The sequence below is a fragment of the Ahaetulla prasina genome, chromosome 10, assembly GCF_028640845.1.
Source record: "Ahaetulla prasina isolate Xishuangbanna chromosome 10, ASM2864084v1, whole genome shotgun sequence".
NCBI lineage: Eukaryota > Metazoa > Chordata > Lepidosauria > Squamata > Colubridae > Ahaetulla > Ahaetulla prasina.
In genome coordinates this window covers 7,518,791-7,536,831 of record NC_080548.1, presented here as the reverse complement: position 1 = coordinate 7,536,831, position 18,041 = coordinate 7,518,791, and the positions used below count along the sequence as shown (strand labels likewise).

The 18,041-nt window shown below is 40.4% G+C and overlaps 1 protein-coding gene across 1 annotated transcript in view; it reads right to left on the bottom strand.

Moving 5' to 3' along the window:
- RIMS3 (regulating synaptic membrane exocytosis 3) overlaps window positions 1–18,041 on the bottom strand; it is an 89,501-nt gene that overhangs the window by 25,370 nt on the left and 46,090 nt on the right. Inside the window, exons 3-5 of the mRNA XM_058195769.1 lie at window positions 3,899–4,040; window positions 3,494–3,606; window positions 1,515–1,616 (exon numbers count right to left, since the gene is read on the bottom strand). Coding sequence (XP_058051752.1) covers window positions 1,515–1,616; window positions 3,494–3,606; window positions 3,899–4,040 — 357 coding nt within the window. The remainder of the gene's footprint in view (window positions 1–1,514; window positions 1,617–3,493; window positions 3,607–3,898; window positions 4,041–18,041) is intronic.

Below are 18,041 nucleotides of genomic sequence, written 5' to 3'. Positions count from 1 at the left end.
GACTCAGCCTTCCATCCTTTATAAGGTAGGTAAAATGAGGACCCAGATTGTTGGGGGCAATAAAAGTTGACTTTGTATATAATATACAAATGGATGAAGACTATTGCTTAACACAGTGTAAGCCACCCTGAGTCTTCGGAGAAGGGCGGGATATAAATTTAAATTAAAAAAAAAAGATGTTATCTAGTTTGGGTAATGAAATGTTCGCAAGGAAACGACCAAGCTCAGAAAGCATCAAGGACCCTTCAAGGAATGCTTTCATTCTTGCAATAACATTTTTGGCTGGCAAAACCCTCTATGGGTATTCCTCAACTTATAACGGTATTTAGCAATTATTCTAAGTTACCACAGACCCAGTTTCAAAATTCTGATGTTGGTCCTCCCTTGCAGTCATGTGACCTCACTTGGGGTACTTGGCCATTTGCAGCATCCCTTGGTCACATGACTGTGATTCACAATGATTTCACCAGAAATTGGTCTTTACTTCTGGTTTCTGGCAAAAAAACGATGCCCCATAATAAACAATGGGCTTGCTTAATGACTACTGCAAAAAAGGTCATAAAATTGGGCTCAGTAACATGGTGACCTGTTTTATGACTGTCCTGATTATAACTGTAATTGCTAGGTTCAATTACGGTCATATCTCAAGGATTACCTGCATGTGCCAAGAAACTCAAATCAAATTTATTGGATTTAAGAGTAAGTTCTCAGTCCTAGGCCACAGATATTTTATTAATAAAGTATGTGATTAAGTACATTTTAATGCAATTACCTATTATATTAAATGCCAAGTTAACCCAGTAACCCAGATTCAACGTAGTATGGATATACCAATAGCTGTGTATGGGGCTTCAACCCAGTAAACAGGAATACAATAGTTAAGTGGGTACACAAAGATACAAACATTTCTGATTTATTGTAGAAAAGCCTGCAAATCATTAGGAAAGGATTTCAGTTACTTCTGTGTATTAAAATGGGAACTCCATTTATATCCAGGAGTTTGATTCTGAGGGGCTCAAGGTTGGCTCAGCCTTCCATCCTTCCGAGGTCGGTAAAATGAGGACCCAGATTGTTGGAGGCTCTGTAAACCATTTAGAGGGGGCTGTAAAGCACTGTGAAACGGTATATAAGTCTAAGTACTATTGCTATTGCGATCTTCAAATCTTCAAATTACGCTGCCACTTTCTCCTGCCTGCTCTGTGTAAAGGACTAGAAGTGAGTCACTTTTGGCAGGAAAGGAATTTTCAATCTACTTCTTGTTTTGGGTAACACCCCATCAAAAGCAACTAAGCCACCTGCTTTTGACTGGGTTAGCTTCTGAGTGTTTAAAAAGTTTGAATTTACTACAAAACATGCTAATTTGCTTAGACCCTTTCTAGGTCAATTGACCGAGCGTACATATTTTAAAGAACAGACATAAACTAGACAAACAACTTTCTGTAAATACCAAGAATTGTTCCAGGCAGCTTTTCATCTTATCTCTATTCAGTCTTATCCGGGAAGGAATTACTTACAAGGAAAAGATTTGGCTGCTAGTTTGGGTGTGAGGTCTCGGGCTTCTATCACTTCCACTTCTAGCTGTCCATTCCGATCAATCATTGCAACATGGACATCACCTAGGAAGCAGCAGTAAAGTCAGCATGGTCACAACTCAAGAGCCTTGTGCTGTCCACATGTGATTGTGCAAAATAAAGCGGGGGGGAAACAGCATGAAAGGAAAAAAAAGTATCCTTTTTTTTTTAGAAATCTCAAAACAGTTGGTGTGAATCCATCTTTAATAAGCTGTTTGAGTAATATTATCTCCCTGAGAAAAAGGTCTTTCAAAATTCGGTGGGATTTTTTTGATATAATAAAGAATAGCCTTTTGCTCTTCGCACCAACGTCTTGCCCTATTTCCATGTGTGATTGTGATGTCTGGGCTCATCTTAATGCAGGGGTCTCCAACCTTGGCAACTTTAAGCCTGGCGGACTTCAACTCCCAGAATTCCCCAGCCAGCTTTGCTTTGCTTTGCTGGCTGGGGAATTCTGGGGTTGAAGTCCGCCAGGCTTAAAGTTGCCAAGGTTGGAGACCCCTGTCTTAATGTTTTGTGGTAGATCTATATTACAAGACCTTTTTAAGTTATGGAAATCATGAAATTGTCTGGAGATCGTACCTTCCAGGAAATCTAAGGAACATGGCCAAGGGTAAGAAAAATGTAAATCCTATAAATTTAACCCATAAATAGAAATAGATAAATAAAATCAATAGCACCTGGGGAATCACAGATTCTTTATCCATGAGTTTTTATCAAAACGAATTACACTCTCCTTAAACTAACATGGAAAATTAATTACAACTTACCTTGATCTATTCACATAGAAGGATGAATCAAAAATAGTCCTAGAATATTGTGCATATACTGAAGCAACTTTAACAACCTGAGTCCCACTCCAATTCTGAAATTTGCAGATGGCCAAACCTGACTCATATCAAATTTATTCAAATATTAAGTAGGAAGATTTTCAAGGACTTATTGTTATACAAATTCTATTATGACTTATAGCCTTTATGGTCACGAATTTCATGCAATACTTAGGGATTAGCTCAGGGGTGAAATGTAAAATTTGTTACTACCAGTTCTGTGGGTGTGGCTTGGTGGGGGGTAATGTGACTGGGTGGGTGTGACCAACTTTTTTTTTTTTTAAAGCATTTTTTCTACAACCTCTTCAGCCGAAATGGTTGTAAGAAATGCTTTTAAAAGCCTGTAATGATCAGGCAACTCATCTGGGATCGCCAGAGGGAAAAAAACTTTTAAAGGGTTCTGACGATTCCAGCTGAGTTGCCTGATCGCCAGAACCTTTTAAAAGCTTTTTTTTACAACCTCTTCAGCCAAAGAGGTTGTAGAAAACATGCTTTTAAAAGGTTCTGATGATCCCAGCTGAGCTGCACAATCATCAGAGGCTTTTTTTTATTTTTAAAAGCATTTTTTTGGCCGAAGAAAAAATGCTTTTAAAAGTAAAAAAAAAACCTCTAATGATTGTGCGGCTCAGCTGGAACGGGAGGGGGGGGTGACAGGGATTTTTGCTACCGGTTCTCCAAACCACCCGCCGCCATCGCTACCAGATCGGGCAATTGGTCCGAACTGGGAGCATTTCACCCCTGGATTAGCTACAAAAATGTATAGTAGGAACCAGCGTTTCTCAACCTTGGCAGCTGAAGATGTGTGGACTTCAACCAGCTGACATCAGGAATCACGCTTACACTGAAGAAGATTTTACTAAGTAAATCACAATTAGACAGGTTCAAAAAACGCTCAGCCATAAACCATGATTTCTAAACTACGGGGGCAAAACACAATTTATGGCCCAGTATATATATGTGCACCCTACACAGTCCCTCAAAAAACATGAACCCAGGGAGGCTGTCAATTAAGAAAGATCCAAATGAGATCCTCCTCCATCAAGTGACCCTGAACCTCAAAAGGGCTGAGATGGTCACCAAAGGTTCACTCACCCATTGGTGGAGTAGCCAGTGTTTGTCGCCCTACAATTTGCGCTGGTCCAAGACCATCTAGGAAGTCACTGAACTGGCTTTCAACTCCCAGCTTGGTTGTGGGGAAAATAAATCTGAAGGAAAGGGTGAGAAAGACAGTGTGTGAGAAAAAGAAGACACAGCCTGAAAGAACATGCAGAAAAGAGATCCTTCTCCACCTACATTTTGTTCAAGAGCATTCTTCCTGCCTTCAAATGAGATGGGCCAATAAAGCAACTGAAGGACGTTTCAGTTTTGGGGGGTCTTATCTATCAGCTAATATTAGCAGGACATTTTCCTTTAAAAAATGGGAAAACTTGTTTTTATATTCTCTGTGCAACGTCTACTCTTTATTCAATGATTACATTAATTAATAGCAGGACTTACGTGCCATCAGAGCTGTTGCTGTTAGTACTTCCATCGGTTGACTCCCGGCTGCCTTGACGGGTGACCCTGTTTCTCATCTCCACAGCAATCCCAGTTTCGGTGCTGCGACGAATGTTACTTCGAAGTTTCTTTAAGCCACCATCTGGGGGGGTGAAAATCACATAACTAGAGGGTGAGGCAGTCCAGGGGCAACATCTCACAGCCAGGGAAGGTTAGGACTTGTCCTACAATACATTCAGGGAGATCCAGTGGTTGGATTCAGCCAGTTCGCACCACTTTGGGAGAACCGGTTGTTAACTTTTTGAGCAGTTTGGTGAACTGCTTTTTGGAAGAAATCATTAGGGCAGAGAACCAGCTGTTAAATTATTTGAATCCCACCACTGGGGAGATCCATGCTGATGCTGGTTTGTTTCTTTCCTGCTTACCTCTAGCCTTTGGATGGATGCAAAGGCCTCCAGTCTTCTGCGTTCTCAAATGAAAATAAGCCCTTTTGAGTGAAGCAGAAATACTGATTTGCCTCCCCTCCTTCTTCTCTCTTTGGAAAGCCATCAGAGATTGAATCTGAATAGTTCCCCTAGGCAGCTATGTCTGCTTTAGGATTAGCACACAGAGACAGTCTTATTGGATATCTGCAAAGCCCGTATCCCAGTAAGGGACAACTCCAGAAATCTTCTGTCTTCTGTTTGCAAGCAAACAATGAAGCAAGGATGGGTAGTCACTACTACATGTTTTTACCACTGGGAGGCTGAGCAGATTAGACCCAGAAGGAGAGAAAAGCAAATACTGTGACAGAAACAGTGGCAAGCTGGGGGACTGGCTGCCCCTGGGAGCAGGACCCATAGAAACATCTCACCCCTGGGCTTCCCGAACCCAGGGATCAGTGCTGATGGTCTCTGCAGGCTTCCATATGACCTTTTTTAAAAATGTTTTTGCTCCTGATCTGATGAAATACTTGTATGCAGTTGTTTTTAGTTTATGATTTGATTTGGACAGACTCCCACCACTTCAGTGAAATATAAATACAATAGGTGCATAAGTCAGCCACGATATTTAGAATAAAGAACATACAATAATAGGATTGGAAAGGACCTTGGAGATCTTTTAGTCCAACCACTTGCTCAAGCAGGAGACTATACTGTTCCATACAAATGGCTGTCCAGTCTCTTGAAAACCTGCAGTGATGGGAATACCCACAACTTCTGGAGCTAAGCCATTTCTCTGACAGGAAATTTCTCCTTAATTCTAGGTTGAATCTTTCTTTAATGATCTTCATCCTATTATTTCTTGTCCTGACCTCAGGTGCTTTGGAGGATAGGTCAAACCCCTTTTGTTTGTGACAGCCCTTCAAATGTTGGAAGACAGCTATCATGTCACCCTTAGTCCTTCTCTGCCTTAGGTGAGACATATCTAGTTCCCTCTATCATTCATCATATGATTTAGTCTCCAGATCTATTGAGATGCTAGAAAGAGTACAGACAAAAGCAACAAAGGTGATAAATCTAGCACAGAAAGTTTCTCAAAATTTAGTCTAGAGATCTCCAACCTTGGTGTCTTTAAGACTTGTGGACTTCAACTCCCAGAGTCCCTCAGCCAGAAAAACTGGCTGAGGAACTCTGGGAGTTGAAGTCCACAAATCTTAAAGGGACCAAGGTTGGAGACCCCTGCATTGGAAGACCTACATTCTAGAACAAAGTTTCAAATGACCACTGTCGGACTATGGTATTTCTGCAGGCCATAGGATCAGCTATTGTGATTCACACTACCAGCTTGGCCAAGTTACTTACAACCCTAACAGCTGTATTTGTACTATATACTAAGTTTGATTAATTGTAACCTTGGTTAGTGCTTTTTTGTAGTTTAGAATGTTGCCTGAATGGTTACCATTTGGGCTTGGTATTAATCATAGCAAGATAACAGTTGCTTTGATTCTGAAGTCCTCCAATTCTAGAAAAATTCCAGCTTTCTCTCTAACATGAAGCTGCACTCCCCAAATTTACAATCTGGCAATCTCCTGGACGTACAGTATATCTCTTGGTAGATGCCCAGGAAAGGTTTAGTCCGACTTTGGCGAATGTTTCAGGTGTTCCCTGCAACAGGAGGCATTATTCATGTTTATTCATGTGCTTATCACCTCACAACCAGGCTACTGAAATTCACTCTGCATGGGCTCATCGTGAAGACCATTCAGAAGGTACAGCTGTCTTCATGGCAATAATTCAATCCTGATTTTGCCTGATAACTCCACTTCTGAGAGAGTGGCAGAGTTTGCCAGCTGGCTTCCAGATGCAATTCAATGCATCGTTAGTGCCTTATTATATGACATGAATAGGATCTGGGTATCTGTGAGACCATTTCTTCCACGTAAAATCTAACCATCCGAGAAGAACCAACAGAAAGACCTTACAGATGTCTTGCCATCAGAAGTGATGATGACAAAGAGACAAGAGACGGGCCAGTTGTCGTTTTAAGCGCAGAAAGTCATCAATCCAGGAACCAGGTAAATGTGGGTTGTATATTACAATCCGTTTATAAGAGATGTTTGGAAAAAAAAAACTTCCTGACACTGTAAAGTGAACAGACTTTGCCATAAAAATAACAACAGAAGTCACTCATCATTATCATTCCTATATTGCAGCTTGAAGTAAGGTAAAGCGCAACTTACTCAGTTTGCATAAGTAGCAAATTAAAATGCATCGAATGAAAAAAGACCATGGGTCTGACATAAGATCCAGCAAAGTTGCAAACTCTTTCTGATCACTAATCAGAATAAAACAGGTCACATACTGCCTCCTGGTGGTCAAAGTACTGGATGCCCCCAAGTAGACCATCCTACTCACCACCACCCCCAAAAAAACAATACCACTCCAAAGCCTATTGATTGAGTTTTTAAGGTTCATACGGTACATGCTCCTCCGGGCTCACAGCTCACTGTCTTCACACAGCGGTGCCTACAGAAAAACACCTTCTCTTATGCCTATGGAGGGAGGAAGAATGTTCTTTGGGGCTCTGACATAAATATGACTGCTCCTAATTGTTGCTGTCAGGTTGCTTTATAAAATACAGGGTAAAGGCTGACATTGGCAAAGCCACAATTCTCAGGCCAGACCGAATATTATATAAACATGGAACAGGTATCTCTGACTCCCAAGGCCAAGAAAACAACAGCTCAAAGTCTACTGAATAAAGAGTGAGAGAAAAGGGTTAGGAGAAACCCTGCTGCTTACGTCCACCCATCTGCCACTTGCATATAGCTTAATTCCTACTTGATGTGGGAGACCCATCCAAAGCAACTGATTTAATAGCATTTTGTTCCTTGATGCACGTTTAATTTTCTGGAAAGCCAAGACTGATCTTGCCATGCCTGGTGGGTAGTCCAACATGCCAAAGACAACTCGATCTTCCCATACAAAGAGCCAACTTCAGAATTCACAACAATGAATTCGGAGCAATAAATCTGTCTCTGCTCAAGCCTTTCTCCTGCTCCTGGGTCTAATTTGCAGAGCTGCACAGGAACTAATATCCTCCTGGTCAGACAGGAAAGGAAATGCCCCCTCTGTGCTTCAGTTTTATTGTTCAGATATCAAGCATTAGACTTATTAGCATTAGGATCTTTTCCTTTGGCAAAGGTGATAGGAACCCCAGTTGGTCAATCCCCTTAATGGTATATGAGAATGACCTTGGGAGACAGGAGGAAGAGCTGAAGCTAAGTATCTATCAGATAATAGGCAGCTGAGCCCACAGAAGGTATGAGGGTGGAGAAAATGCCTCAGGAGGGACCCTCACTAGTTTCTTGGACTGTAAAAGTGATGGGAGACAGAGAGATTTTCAGACTTGCAAGATTTTGTTAATGAAACCAGCGTATCTCAACTTTGGCACCCTGAAGAGTTATGGACTTGAAGAAGTGTGGAAAACATGCTGGCTGTGGAATTCTGGGACTTGAAATCCACACTTCTTCAAGTCATCAAGGTTCAGAAATACTGATGTAACCTTACAATTAAGGTAGAATTAGTACTTCTGGATGTGCTTTTGCTCCTAGACTATCTCGCAAGACTGACAATCCCCCCAAAATGTACTTTGCTCTGCAGAACAAGGGTTTGAAGAAGAATGTACACCAGCATTTGATAAAAGAGCAGTTCCAAAGGCATTTCTGGTCCCCATGCCATCTCATGCTCCAAATTCACTGATCTGAACCAATGTTCCAAAAAGACTGAAATAAAAAAAACATGCTAAGAATAACATACTTCCATTGGCCTCTAGAACAAGTGCAATGCTAGACAGGGCATGAGCTGTGTATCCAATTCAGAACTTATTTTTGAAGTATTAACTCAGCTTCTAAGGTTATAATTTACATAAAGTGGGAACCTTGAATTAAGGAGCCTTGTCCAAGTCAGCAAATACACCCTTTGTAGCAGCAGAAACAACGGCTAATTTTTAGGCAGGAGAAAATTGCCAAATGAAATTGCATCTTGTCAAATGCTCACTAGATGGCTCTAAGAATCATTCCATTAATCACAGGGTTCGATATCAAACAAATTCCAAATGAGACTAATTCATGCAAACAATTGTGCTAAATAGACACACATACACACACAGAAGATTTCATAAACGTAGAAGGAAGTCTATGTTTGCCAATTTGTTAACATGAATCTACAGCTGCAAAAGGCATGCAAAGTCCCAAAAGCCAGATATCTGATATATCAGTCACATTCTGCCTTCAAATTTTAATGCTACAAGGAATAGAAACACATAACTGTTTTTAAAAGGCCCAGAATTGCTTAGGTGAAATGGGCAGCATAGAAATTGGATAATAAAATAAAATCTGATTTTGCCATTTTTTAAACATTTTGATCTTTTAAAGATTCTACTGGGATAACTTGGAGAGCCAGTTCAGTGTGACCACTTTCTGTGACTTCAACTTACTTTAAGGTCTAATATTTTAAGAAGTAATGATCTATCCAAAGATATTTAATTCAACTTACAATGTATTTCGAGAGCCAATTTGTGTAATGGTTAAGGTATCAGGGTAGAAACAAGGAGATGGGAGTTGTAATCCCACCTTGGATACAAAGCCAGCTGGGTGATCTTGTCCCTCTTTTTCAACCCTGGGAAGGAGGCAGTGGCAAACCACTTGTAAAATCTTGCCAAGAAAACCGCAGAGACATGTCAGGAGTCAAAAACTGAATTGAAGGCGTATACAAATTTCCACTTTAGATTACAGCAATTTAAAAAGTAGAAAATTAGAACCATCAATTATCTAGAACTCAACTGTGCATTGCTACCTTTCCTTCCCAAGCAATGCATTCTCTCAAGCAGTGGGTCCTATGGTTTGCAAGGGCACAATCTTGTCAATCTTCCACCAATCAAAGCATCCATTCCATGACTGTTGGCACCCTTCTAACACTAACAAACCTACTTTGAGATTTACATTCCATATTTGGCATGCATTGCACTACCTGGCTTAGAATTAAAAATCTGTTCCTTGGGAGATCTGGCCAGTTTGATTGATTCCCCATGGCCCTTCTTTTGCACACATACAGACTCATTCCTGAGCATTATTTTGTTAAAAATTTAGCAGGTGAAGTTGAACATTTTTGGCTGATTTCCAAAGACACAAGACCTCACAGGCCGTTCAGTGAGGAACACCTGTGGAAGAAAGAAAGCAGTATAGCCTTACAAAAGCAAAAAAGCAATTGGTAATATCATTTTAGCTCCTTTCAGCACTCAATTTCTTTCCTAATCAACACTTCACATGCGCCATGGTGTCTCATTCACAGGTCACCATGACAACTCTTCCTCCTCTTGCCCCCCCCTTCTCCCAACCCATTTCTTCTTTCTGTCCTTTTTGCAAAACCAGCCTCGTGCTTTGTCTGCCCATCACTAATACTAATTTGTGTGCCTGCATCCTCCAGCAGGTCAATCCCCAGGGGCAGGAAAGAGATCTGGCAGAGCTCCTACTGCCCAGAGAAAGGGCGTGGGCCGCAGATTTGAAAGGCCAGATACCACCCAGAGAGAGACATCAAGGACAGATTTAGACCCCTTCAATTTATGAAATCTCATCTGACTCTATGAATCAAGAAAGTGGATGAAGAGAAATAAAATGTGGAATTCTGGTGGAAGGAAACCCTTTTATTTATTCCTTCGCTCCTGGATTGTCAGGCCCCAAGAACCAAGAATAACACATGGAGTTACTTAAGAATAATTTCCTTTATTCCTCTTTACCTACAAACAGAATCTTGCCAGATTAAAGCAACTATTTGCATAACTGCAGTTGGGGACTGCTAGGGAGTATATATTTTAATCTTCTTCCTGCTGACCAAACTTTCTAAGCTCTACTGCCTCTTTGCTCTCTGGACAGCAGCCCCTCCCTCCTGGGAATCCAGGCTTCATACCACCACATGAATTTAGCTTTGGACCACTGTTCTCCAATTTGCAGGCAGAAGGGGAACCTTCCTCACTTTCCCATGAAAGAGAAAGAGCAGGTTCAGAAGCCCTTGCTGGTTGTAATTTCAAAGGAATAATAAAAAAAAAAACCAGCCCAAGAAAATCCTTCCACCTTTATAGTAGAGATAGTCCTCATTTAACAAACACAATGGAGCCCTGCCCATTGCAGTTGTATTGGTTATAAAGAGATCATCACATGACTGCCCAGATTTTACAACCTTTTTTGTGGCGGTCATTAAAAAATCAACATGATTGTAAAGTGTATCCATGGTAATTAGATAACTGCTGTAGTTGTTAAGTCAACCCATTCTTCTCTATGGGGTGTGGTGCTTTTGCTAAAACCTGGCAGGAAACACTGGTTTTCAACAAAAATATCATAAATTGTCATAAAGTGTCACTACAGGACCCTGCTGAGGGTCCGTAAATGCAGGCCAAGTGCCGAAAATGCAGTCATATGACTGCAAGGAGGGAGCAGCTGTTGGAACTTTGGAACCAGATCACAAGTACGGTACCTTTTGGGGTTGTCCATCATAACCTCAAACAGTCATTAATCATAAGTTGAGGAGTACCTATAACATCTACCTACTGCAGTTATTCTCAACCACAAGGACTTTTAAATGAGTGGACTTCAATCCCAGAACTTCCCAGCCAGCATGTTGAAATCTACTCAAAGTTGCCAAAGTTGAGAAACGCTGATCTATTGAAAGGGACAGAAATCATGAAACTACTCTAATAAACAATTTGGTTTCAGAAAAAGATTATCATGTAACTTATAACTTCTTCACTGCAAAAACATATGGACTACAAATCTTGATCAAGGCAAAACAATAGATGCAATTTACATAGACTTCTGTAAAGCTTTTGACTCAGTGGTACATGACAAACTTCTCCTAAAACTAAAACTTGAAGATAATCCTGCATAAATTAGGAGTGGGAGCTACAGAAGAGGCAGCTGACTACTCAAGATAGAGGGATTAACCCAGATTTAAATCTGTCTAATTTAACAGTTTTCTAATCTAAAAAATGATAACTATTGCATTCTTAACATCAGCAAAATATCCTCCTTCTGTTTCAACTTCTTAGGATCCAGGTTCATATGAAACCATCATGTGACAGTCCCTACCGAATTGTTATTTGTGAACCATGGTTTCTGAACAGCCATTTCAATAAATCATGGTAAAGCAGACCAAGGTTTGGCAAGCTCACTGCTAACTCTCAAGAAGATGGCAAAAATATCCCATATTAAATGGTCCATCCATATCTTTTGGACGGGAATGTGGTGATAACCTTGAAGAAAGAATGTATAAACCATTAAGGAAAAAAACAATAATTCAGTTCTGGGAAAACATGAGATAAAACTCAAAATAGCCCCAGCTTGACTTTGTCTGGCATAAGAGGGGGACTGGACTTGAAGAAACACTGGTGGGCTTTCAAGTTTCTTTTATCACACCCTATAACAATAAAGTAGAATTCCTGTAATCCTGACTTGGCCTGACAAGTAACAGAGACATTTTAGTCTGTCAGTGATGATTGCAATAAAATCTTGACAACTGTTATGTCTTTAACAACACAGGTCTCATTGGCTCCAGATTATTTGCAGACCTACAGTATGAACTATTTAGAACTTGATTATCTTGGCTGTGGTCAATCCAGGCTTTCATATAACGTTATTCAATCATAATTTATGAATAAGGATATTAACATCCCAGTTAATTAAATTTTTTTAAACAAAAAATCCCCACACTTTTTCAATGTCTTGTTACATAAAGCTGCTTTCACAATATCATTCCACAATTTGACCCATTCAAGAGACATCCAGAAGCTATTTGACCTCCTTCTACCAATAAGCGTGGTCAACAAAAATGAAAATCCTTTGTCTCAATCTGACATTGTTGGAGAAAGTGGATGCAGATGACTTTCACTGTAGCTGAATTTGCCTGGCAATTCCAAATTGAGGATCGCTGACCTACAGAATAGACAGAAACTTTGTTTTGCATAAAATAATAATTATGGTCATGTAAACCTTCAAGCATAATTCCTCATGTCCAAAATTCATGTTCTTGTTTCTTTCCCTGGTTTGATCTACAGTCCTGTGAGGAACATTTTTGAGAAATGTCCAGCTAGAACATCACAGCAGGTAAGACTTTCAATGGGTTTGAAGGTCAAGAAGGGACCTGCTGGCAGTGAATCAGGTTCACCTACCTTTTATAGCACTAAAGCAAACAGCACTATGGAACAGCAAGAACATTTTTGTTGATCCTAAAGCAAACATCAAAACAACAAAAAGACCACAAGAGAGGCCAGTAGACTAATCTGACATGGCATCTCCTCCAGCTTTCTGAATGGTGACTCATCTCCATTGATCATACACTGAACAATAGTGCCCTTCAAACTGTGAGTCATGCTGCCATTAAGGGAATGCTAAGGGAATGACAGACTAGTTAGTTCATTTATATATTACACAGGTAACCTGCAGAAATGCTTATTTGGGGAATAGTAGGCCTGCCAAGAATATCGATAATACAAGTTGGTAAGAGTTGCTTGGGAGTTGGGCAGTGCCTAAAACTAAATAAATAAATAGGCATAGAACTGTTTTTTTAAAAAAATTCAGAAGCCATCCCTGGACCAATGCACCCATATAACCTACATCAAAATACACAGAAGCCCAGAAAATTATAGGCCAATATCACTTTTGAATGTTGATTATAAGATCTTTGCTAAAATACTAGCCAATAGATTAATGTTGGTTATATAACAAAAGATTCATAATGATCAATCAGGATTTATAGAAGGGAGACAAAAGAGAAATAATGTTAGACAAATTGTAAATTTACTAGAATATTTGGAGAGAAACAACCAGGTCCCTGCAGCTTTTTTTTTCTTGGATGCAGAGAAGGCTTTTGATCGATTGAACTGGGAATTTTTATTTCGAGTAATAGAAAAGATGCAGTTTGGGGAATGTTTTATACAATCAATTAGGGCAGTATATCAGAGACAAATAGCTCAAATAATAGTTAATGGTAGTTTAAAAGAAGTTTTTAGAATTGAAAAAGGAACAAGGCAAGGATGCCCTTTGTCACCATTATTGTTTATTTTAACATTAGAACCTCTATTGAATTGGTATCATGCAAAATCAAGAAAATTTGGTAAAGAGATGACTTCCGGTATCCGGCGGCAACGGACATCTGGAGGTGCCTCTCCTGCCTCCAGTGTCCGAATCCGGCCGCCTCCGAGGCCCTTAGGGGCCAGGTGTTCCGAAAAGGACACCTGCCGCACGGACGGCTCGCCAGGGGTCTCCCAGCCGACATACAGGACTGGAGGGACCGATGCTGGCGCGTCCTAGGCTCGGAGGGGTTCGGAGGCCTCAGGCCGCGGCCATTACTTTGGTCGTCGCCTGGGCCGCTGTGCCCGGTGACACCGGGGCTTTGGATTTATAATTGCAGCAGCCTGGTGGCGAACAGGGAACGGAGAAGAATTGAGGAAGGGAGAAGGGAAGGAGATATCGGCAAATGTGAGTGGAGTGCCCGGAGTGCGGGGGTTTCTCTCCCTGCGACTGGAAGGAGCACGAATCACTGGAGAGAGGAGAACTTAAAATAACAAGATTACCGGTTTTGTGGAGCTCTGGAGAGAAGAGGTGATGGAGAAATTTAGGAGGGAGGGTTTGAGGCCCCTCCTCTGGGGAACAATGGTGGCGCCCAGCTTCCGCCTTCACTATGAGAATCTTGATGACATCACTTCCCTTCGGCTTCCTGGTTGACTAACTGTACTCTGGACTCGTTGCTCCTGTGAGTGCCCCCTGGTGGATCCGGAGGAAATTACAAGGATACTGTGCTTGCCTGAGGATTTTAAAAAAATTTTTTAAATGGCAAAAGGTCAGAGACCAACTGCTGGAGAAATGGAGAGAATTTTGGAAAAGTTATCTAATATGGACAAGAAACTGGATGAAATAAGAGCAGAAATTGTGACTATCCAAAAGGATTTAAAGGACACTCAACAAGTCTCAGCAGAAAACAAGCAGAAAGTGGAAGGTCTGGAGGGAGAGATGCGGGCAGTGCAGAAAAGAGAGGAGACGACAGGCAATGCTGTGCTTGGACTACAGATGGATAAAATGTCTTATTTCCTTAGGTTTCAAAATCTGGAAGAAGTGGACCAAGAAGACTTGAGAGATGTTGTGACTAAACTGTTGGGAGAATTTCTTGGGAGAGGTGTTGACTTTATGAATTGGGATGTGGATCGAGCTTATAGAGTTAATTCAAAATATGCACGCACGCATGCAGTTCCTAGAGAGGTTCATGTCAAATTTGTGAGAAGAGAGACGAGATGAAATTCTTAGAAAACATAGGAGTGGGGCACTGACTTATAGGGGCAGGGAGATAGCCATTCTGAGGCAGATTCCCAGACAGGTACGTGAAATGAGAAAGAAATATTACTTTTGTCAAGCAAATTGTACCAGAAGGGAGTGGGCTTCAGATGGCTGATGCCAGAGGGATTGATGATTTTCCGGGAGGGCATTACGAAAAAAATTAGTACAATTGCGGAGGCTGCGGCCTACGTGGAGGAACACAAAGCCCTCCTGGAATTAGATGACCCAGGAGTTGAAGAAGGGGAGGTTATAGACCATGGGGAGGAGGCGGCTGCCGCTGTTGCGGCCCTGGAGTTGGGTCAGGCTGAACCCAGAGTTCTGAGATCCAAAACTAGGAAGTGACAATGATATTTGGTATTGTGTTGGTTTTCCTTATTCTCCTTTGTATGATATTCTGATTATTCTTGACCCTTCTTTATTGCGTATGTAAGATTGATAAACTTAGCTACTTCGTATCACCTGCTTGCCATATGGCTGTTGTATGTGTTTAAAATTTTGAGTAAAATTCTTATCTTGTATAAGAAAAATGAAAATTTACCATACCTGATATGTATTTGTATAAACCTTTTTTGACCAATAAAAACTTTTTGGGAAAAAAAAAAAAAAAAAAAAAAAAGAAAATTTGGTAAAACAAATTAGAGATCAAAGTCAATCGCATATTAAAAGATTGTATAATGTATTGTTAGAAATAGATTCAGAAATGGAATTAGTTAAGGATTGCATGATAAAATGGGCACAAAATATTCAAGAACCTATAATGATGGAAACTTGGGAGAAAATTTGGGTTAGAAATGTTAAATTTACACAAGCACAAAATTTAAGAGAAAATTTTTATAAAATGTTTTACAGATGGCATTTAGATCCTAAAAAACTAGCGTGTATGTACCCGAACTTGCAAGCTAAATGTTGGAGATGTGATGGGGATGATGCTACTTATTTTCATATATGGTGGACTTGTAAAAAAATTAAGCCATTTTGGATAAGAATTTGGTGGATTATACAAAATATTTTGAAAAAGAAGATAAAATTTACTCTACAATTGTTTTTATTGGGTATAATTATAGATTGTACAAAAATAGAGACTAAATTGATTTTAAATTTAATATCAGCAGCCAGACTATTGGTTGCGCAATACTGGAAGAAGGAACATTTGCCTACGATTGAAGAATGGATATTAAAAGTTGCAAATTTAGCAGAGATGGCGAAAATCTCAGCATTCCTGAAAGACTGCTCACAAGAAAGATACATATTGGAATGGAGAAGATGGATTGACTATATTCAAAATAAATGCCAGACTAAGAAATACCGAATAGCTTTTGAATGAACAGTTTACAAGAATTATGTTTATGTTTTTTCTTTGTAAAAGGAGAGTTAAGGTTCTAGGGGAGGATGGGAGTTTACAGATAGTTAGCATAATTTAGTTTATGATTGTTAGATTTAATACCTTGTATTTTGTTCCGGGAAGTCCGGGGTGTGTGTGTGTGTGGGAGAGGGAGGGAGGGGGGAAGAGGGGAGGCTGGGAAGGTGGGAGGTGGATTGGGCTGAAAGAATTGGCATTTGAAAGAGGCAGGACTAGAATGCAGAGCCTTCTGGCTTCTAGCCTGGAGCCTTACCCACTATATCAAACTGGCTCTCTAAAACAATAAATTAAAAAAAATAGATAAAAACAGAATTTCTATCTAAAGCAACAAACCAACTTGATCTGTTTGGATACGATACCATGGAATTATACTTGACACCCAGTGACTGCAAGGACCAACCTTCAATAATAACTCACAGTTCTTTCAAAAGACATTCTCATCATCTCTGTGATCCTCTCCATTCACCTGCCTTGCTTTTCTTCTACTTCCCTCAACCTTGCCGAGCAGTACTGTGTCTTCTAATCAACCACTTGCCCTAAAGAACACGAGGCTTTCTTTGCAGGGGGGTTTTGCCTCGCAAGAAAATCAGCCTTCATTTGGTCCTGGATTGGTGGCTGGTTCTTCTTGCAGGCCATGGTATTCTTTGCAACTATCTGCAAAACCTATAATTTGGAGGCGCCTATCTTTTATAGGGTTATGCTGTTCAACAGCAAAACTGCTACCTGCAACAAGAATATATATAAATGCCAAAAGAGATTTCTTAATTCTTTTGCTGTCATGGAAAAAAATGGCTATAGCTTAGACAGATTTGAAAGCTCAGTTTGGAAGTAAAATCCCTGGATGCTTAGTATCACGTATATTCAATCTTTATTCTCATGTACTATGTCAGTTACAAAACCTCTGGATAAGATCTATGATATCATTCAGTTCCCGCTGTGCCTATAAGCTGCAGATATTTTGAATCTGCCAATTCAGTGGGCTGTGAAGGTGAGGGGGAGTCCCTTTGAGATGGAGCCAGACAACATCCCATCATCTTAAGCATTTTTTTTTTAAAAAAATATATCAGATTATTTACTCATCTCCCCAGTTACCTTTCAATTGGGCCGTCTATTACCCTGTCCATGGTGCTGAACTTCCCAAATGGAATTGCAAGAAGATTGGGGTAGAGCTGGAAGATTACTGTAATTGCCAAGAGCCCTGGTGATACAGTGTTGGAAGCAACGCTATTGCAGGCTAATTCTGCCCACAGCCTGGAGTTTGTCTTGACTGGCTCAAAGTTGACTGAGCCTTCCATACTTCCAAGGTTGGTAAAAAGAGGACCCAGACCGTTGGGTCAATATGCTGACATTGTAAACTGCCCAGAGAGTGCTGTAAGGAGCTATGGGATGGTATATAAGACTAAGTGCTATTGCTAATTAAGTGTTCCTTATAACAATTCTTTCTGGATATTGCTTGAACCCAAATCCTTCTCCATTCTCTTTCTTCCAACTGAATTCTAACAGACATTGCCACAAAATATATTATTGCCACTAATTTGGGACCTTGTGCGCCTCTTCTCCCCAAGAAAGATTGCTGAGCTGGGCAGCTGAAAATCAGCAAGTTTTAGCAATGCAATTTGGGGTTTCTCTGAAGTCACCAAATTGGAGCTGGGGAGCTATAAGGGAACTGTGAATTAATCCATCTACAACTGAAAATTAAAATGAGATATTAGAAGGTGGAAAAGCAGTCTGCTAAGGTTTAGCCATTTGCTAAAAGGCACATAATGGGAAAATGAATAGAGGTTGCAACAGTGGTGAAATCCTACCAGTTTGCACTAGTTCAGGTGAACTGATAGTGATAAAATTCGCTGAACCGGTACTAAAGAAAGCTACCAGTTGGTCCGAACCAGTATTTCCAATGATCAGCTGTGCCGCACAATTTATATTTGCTAGAAAGCAGGAAATCCTGCTTTCTAGCAAATCTAAATCATGCGGCATAG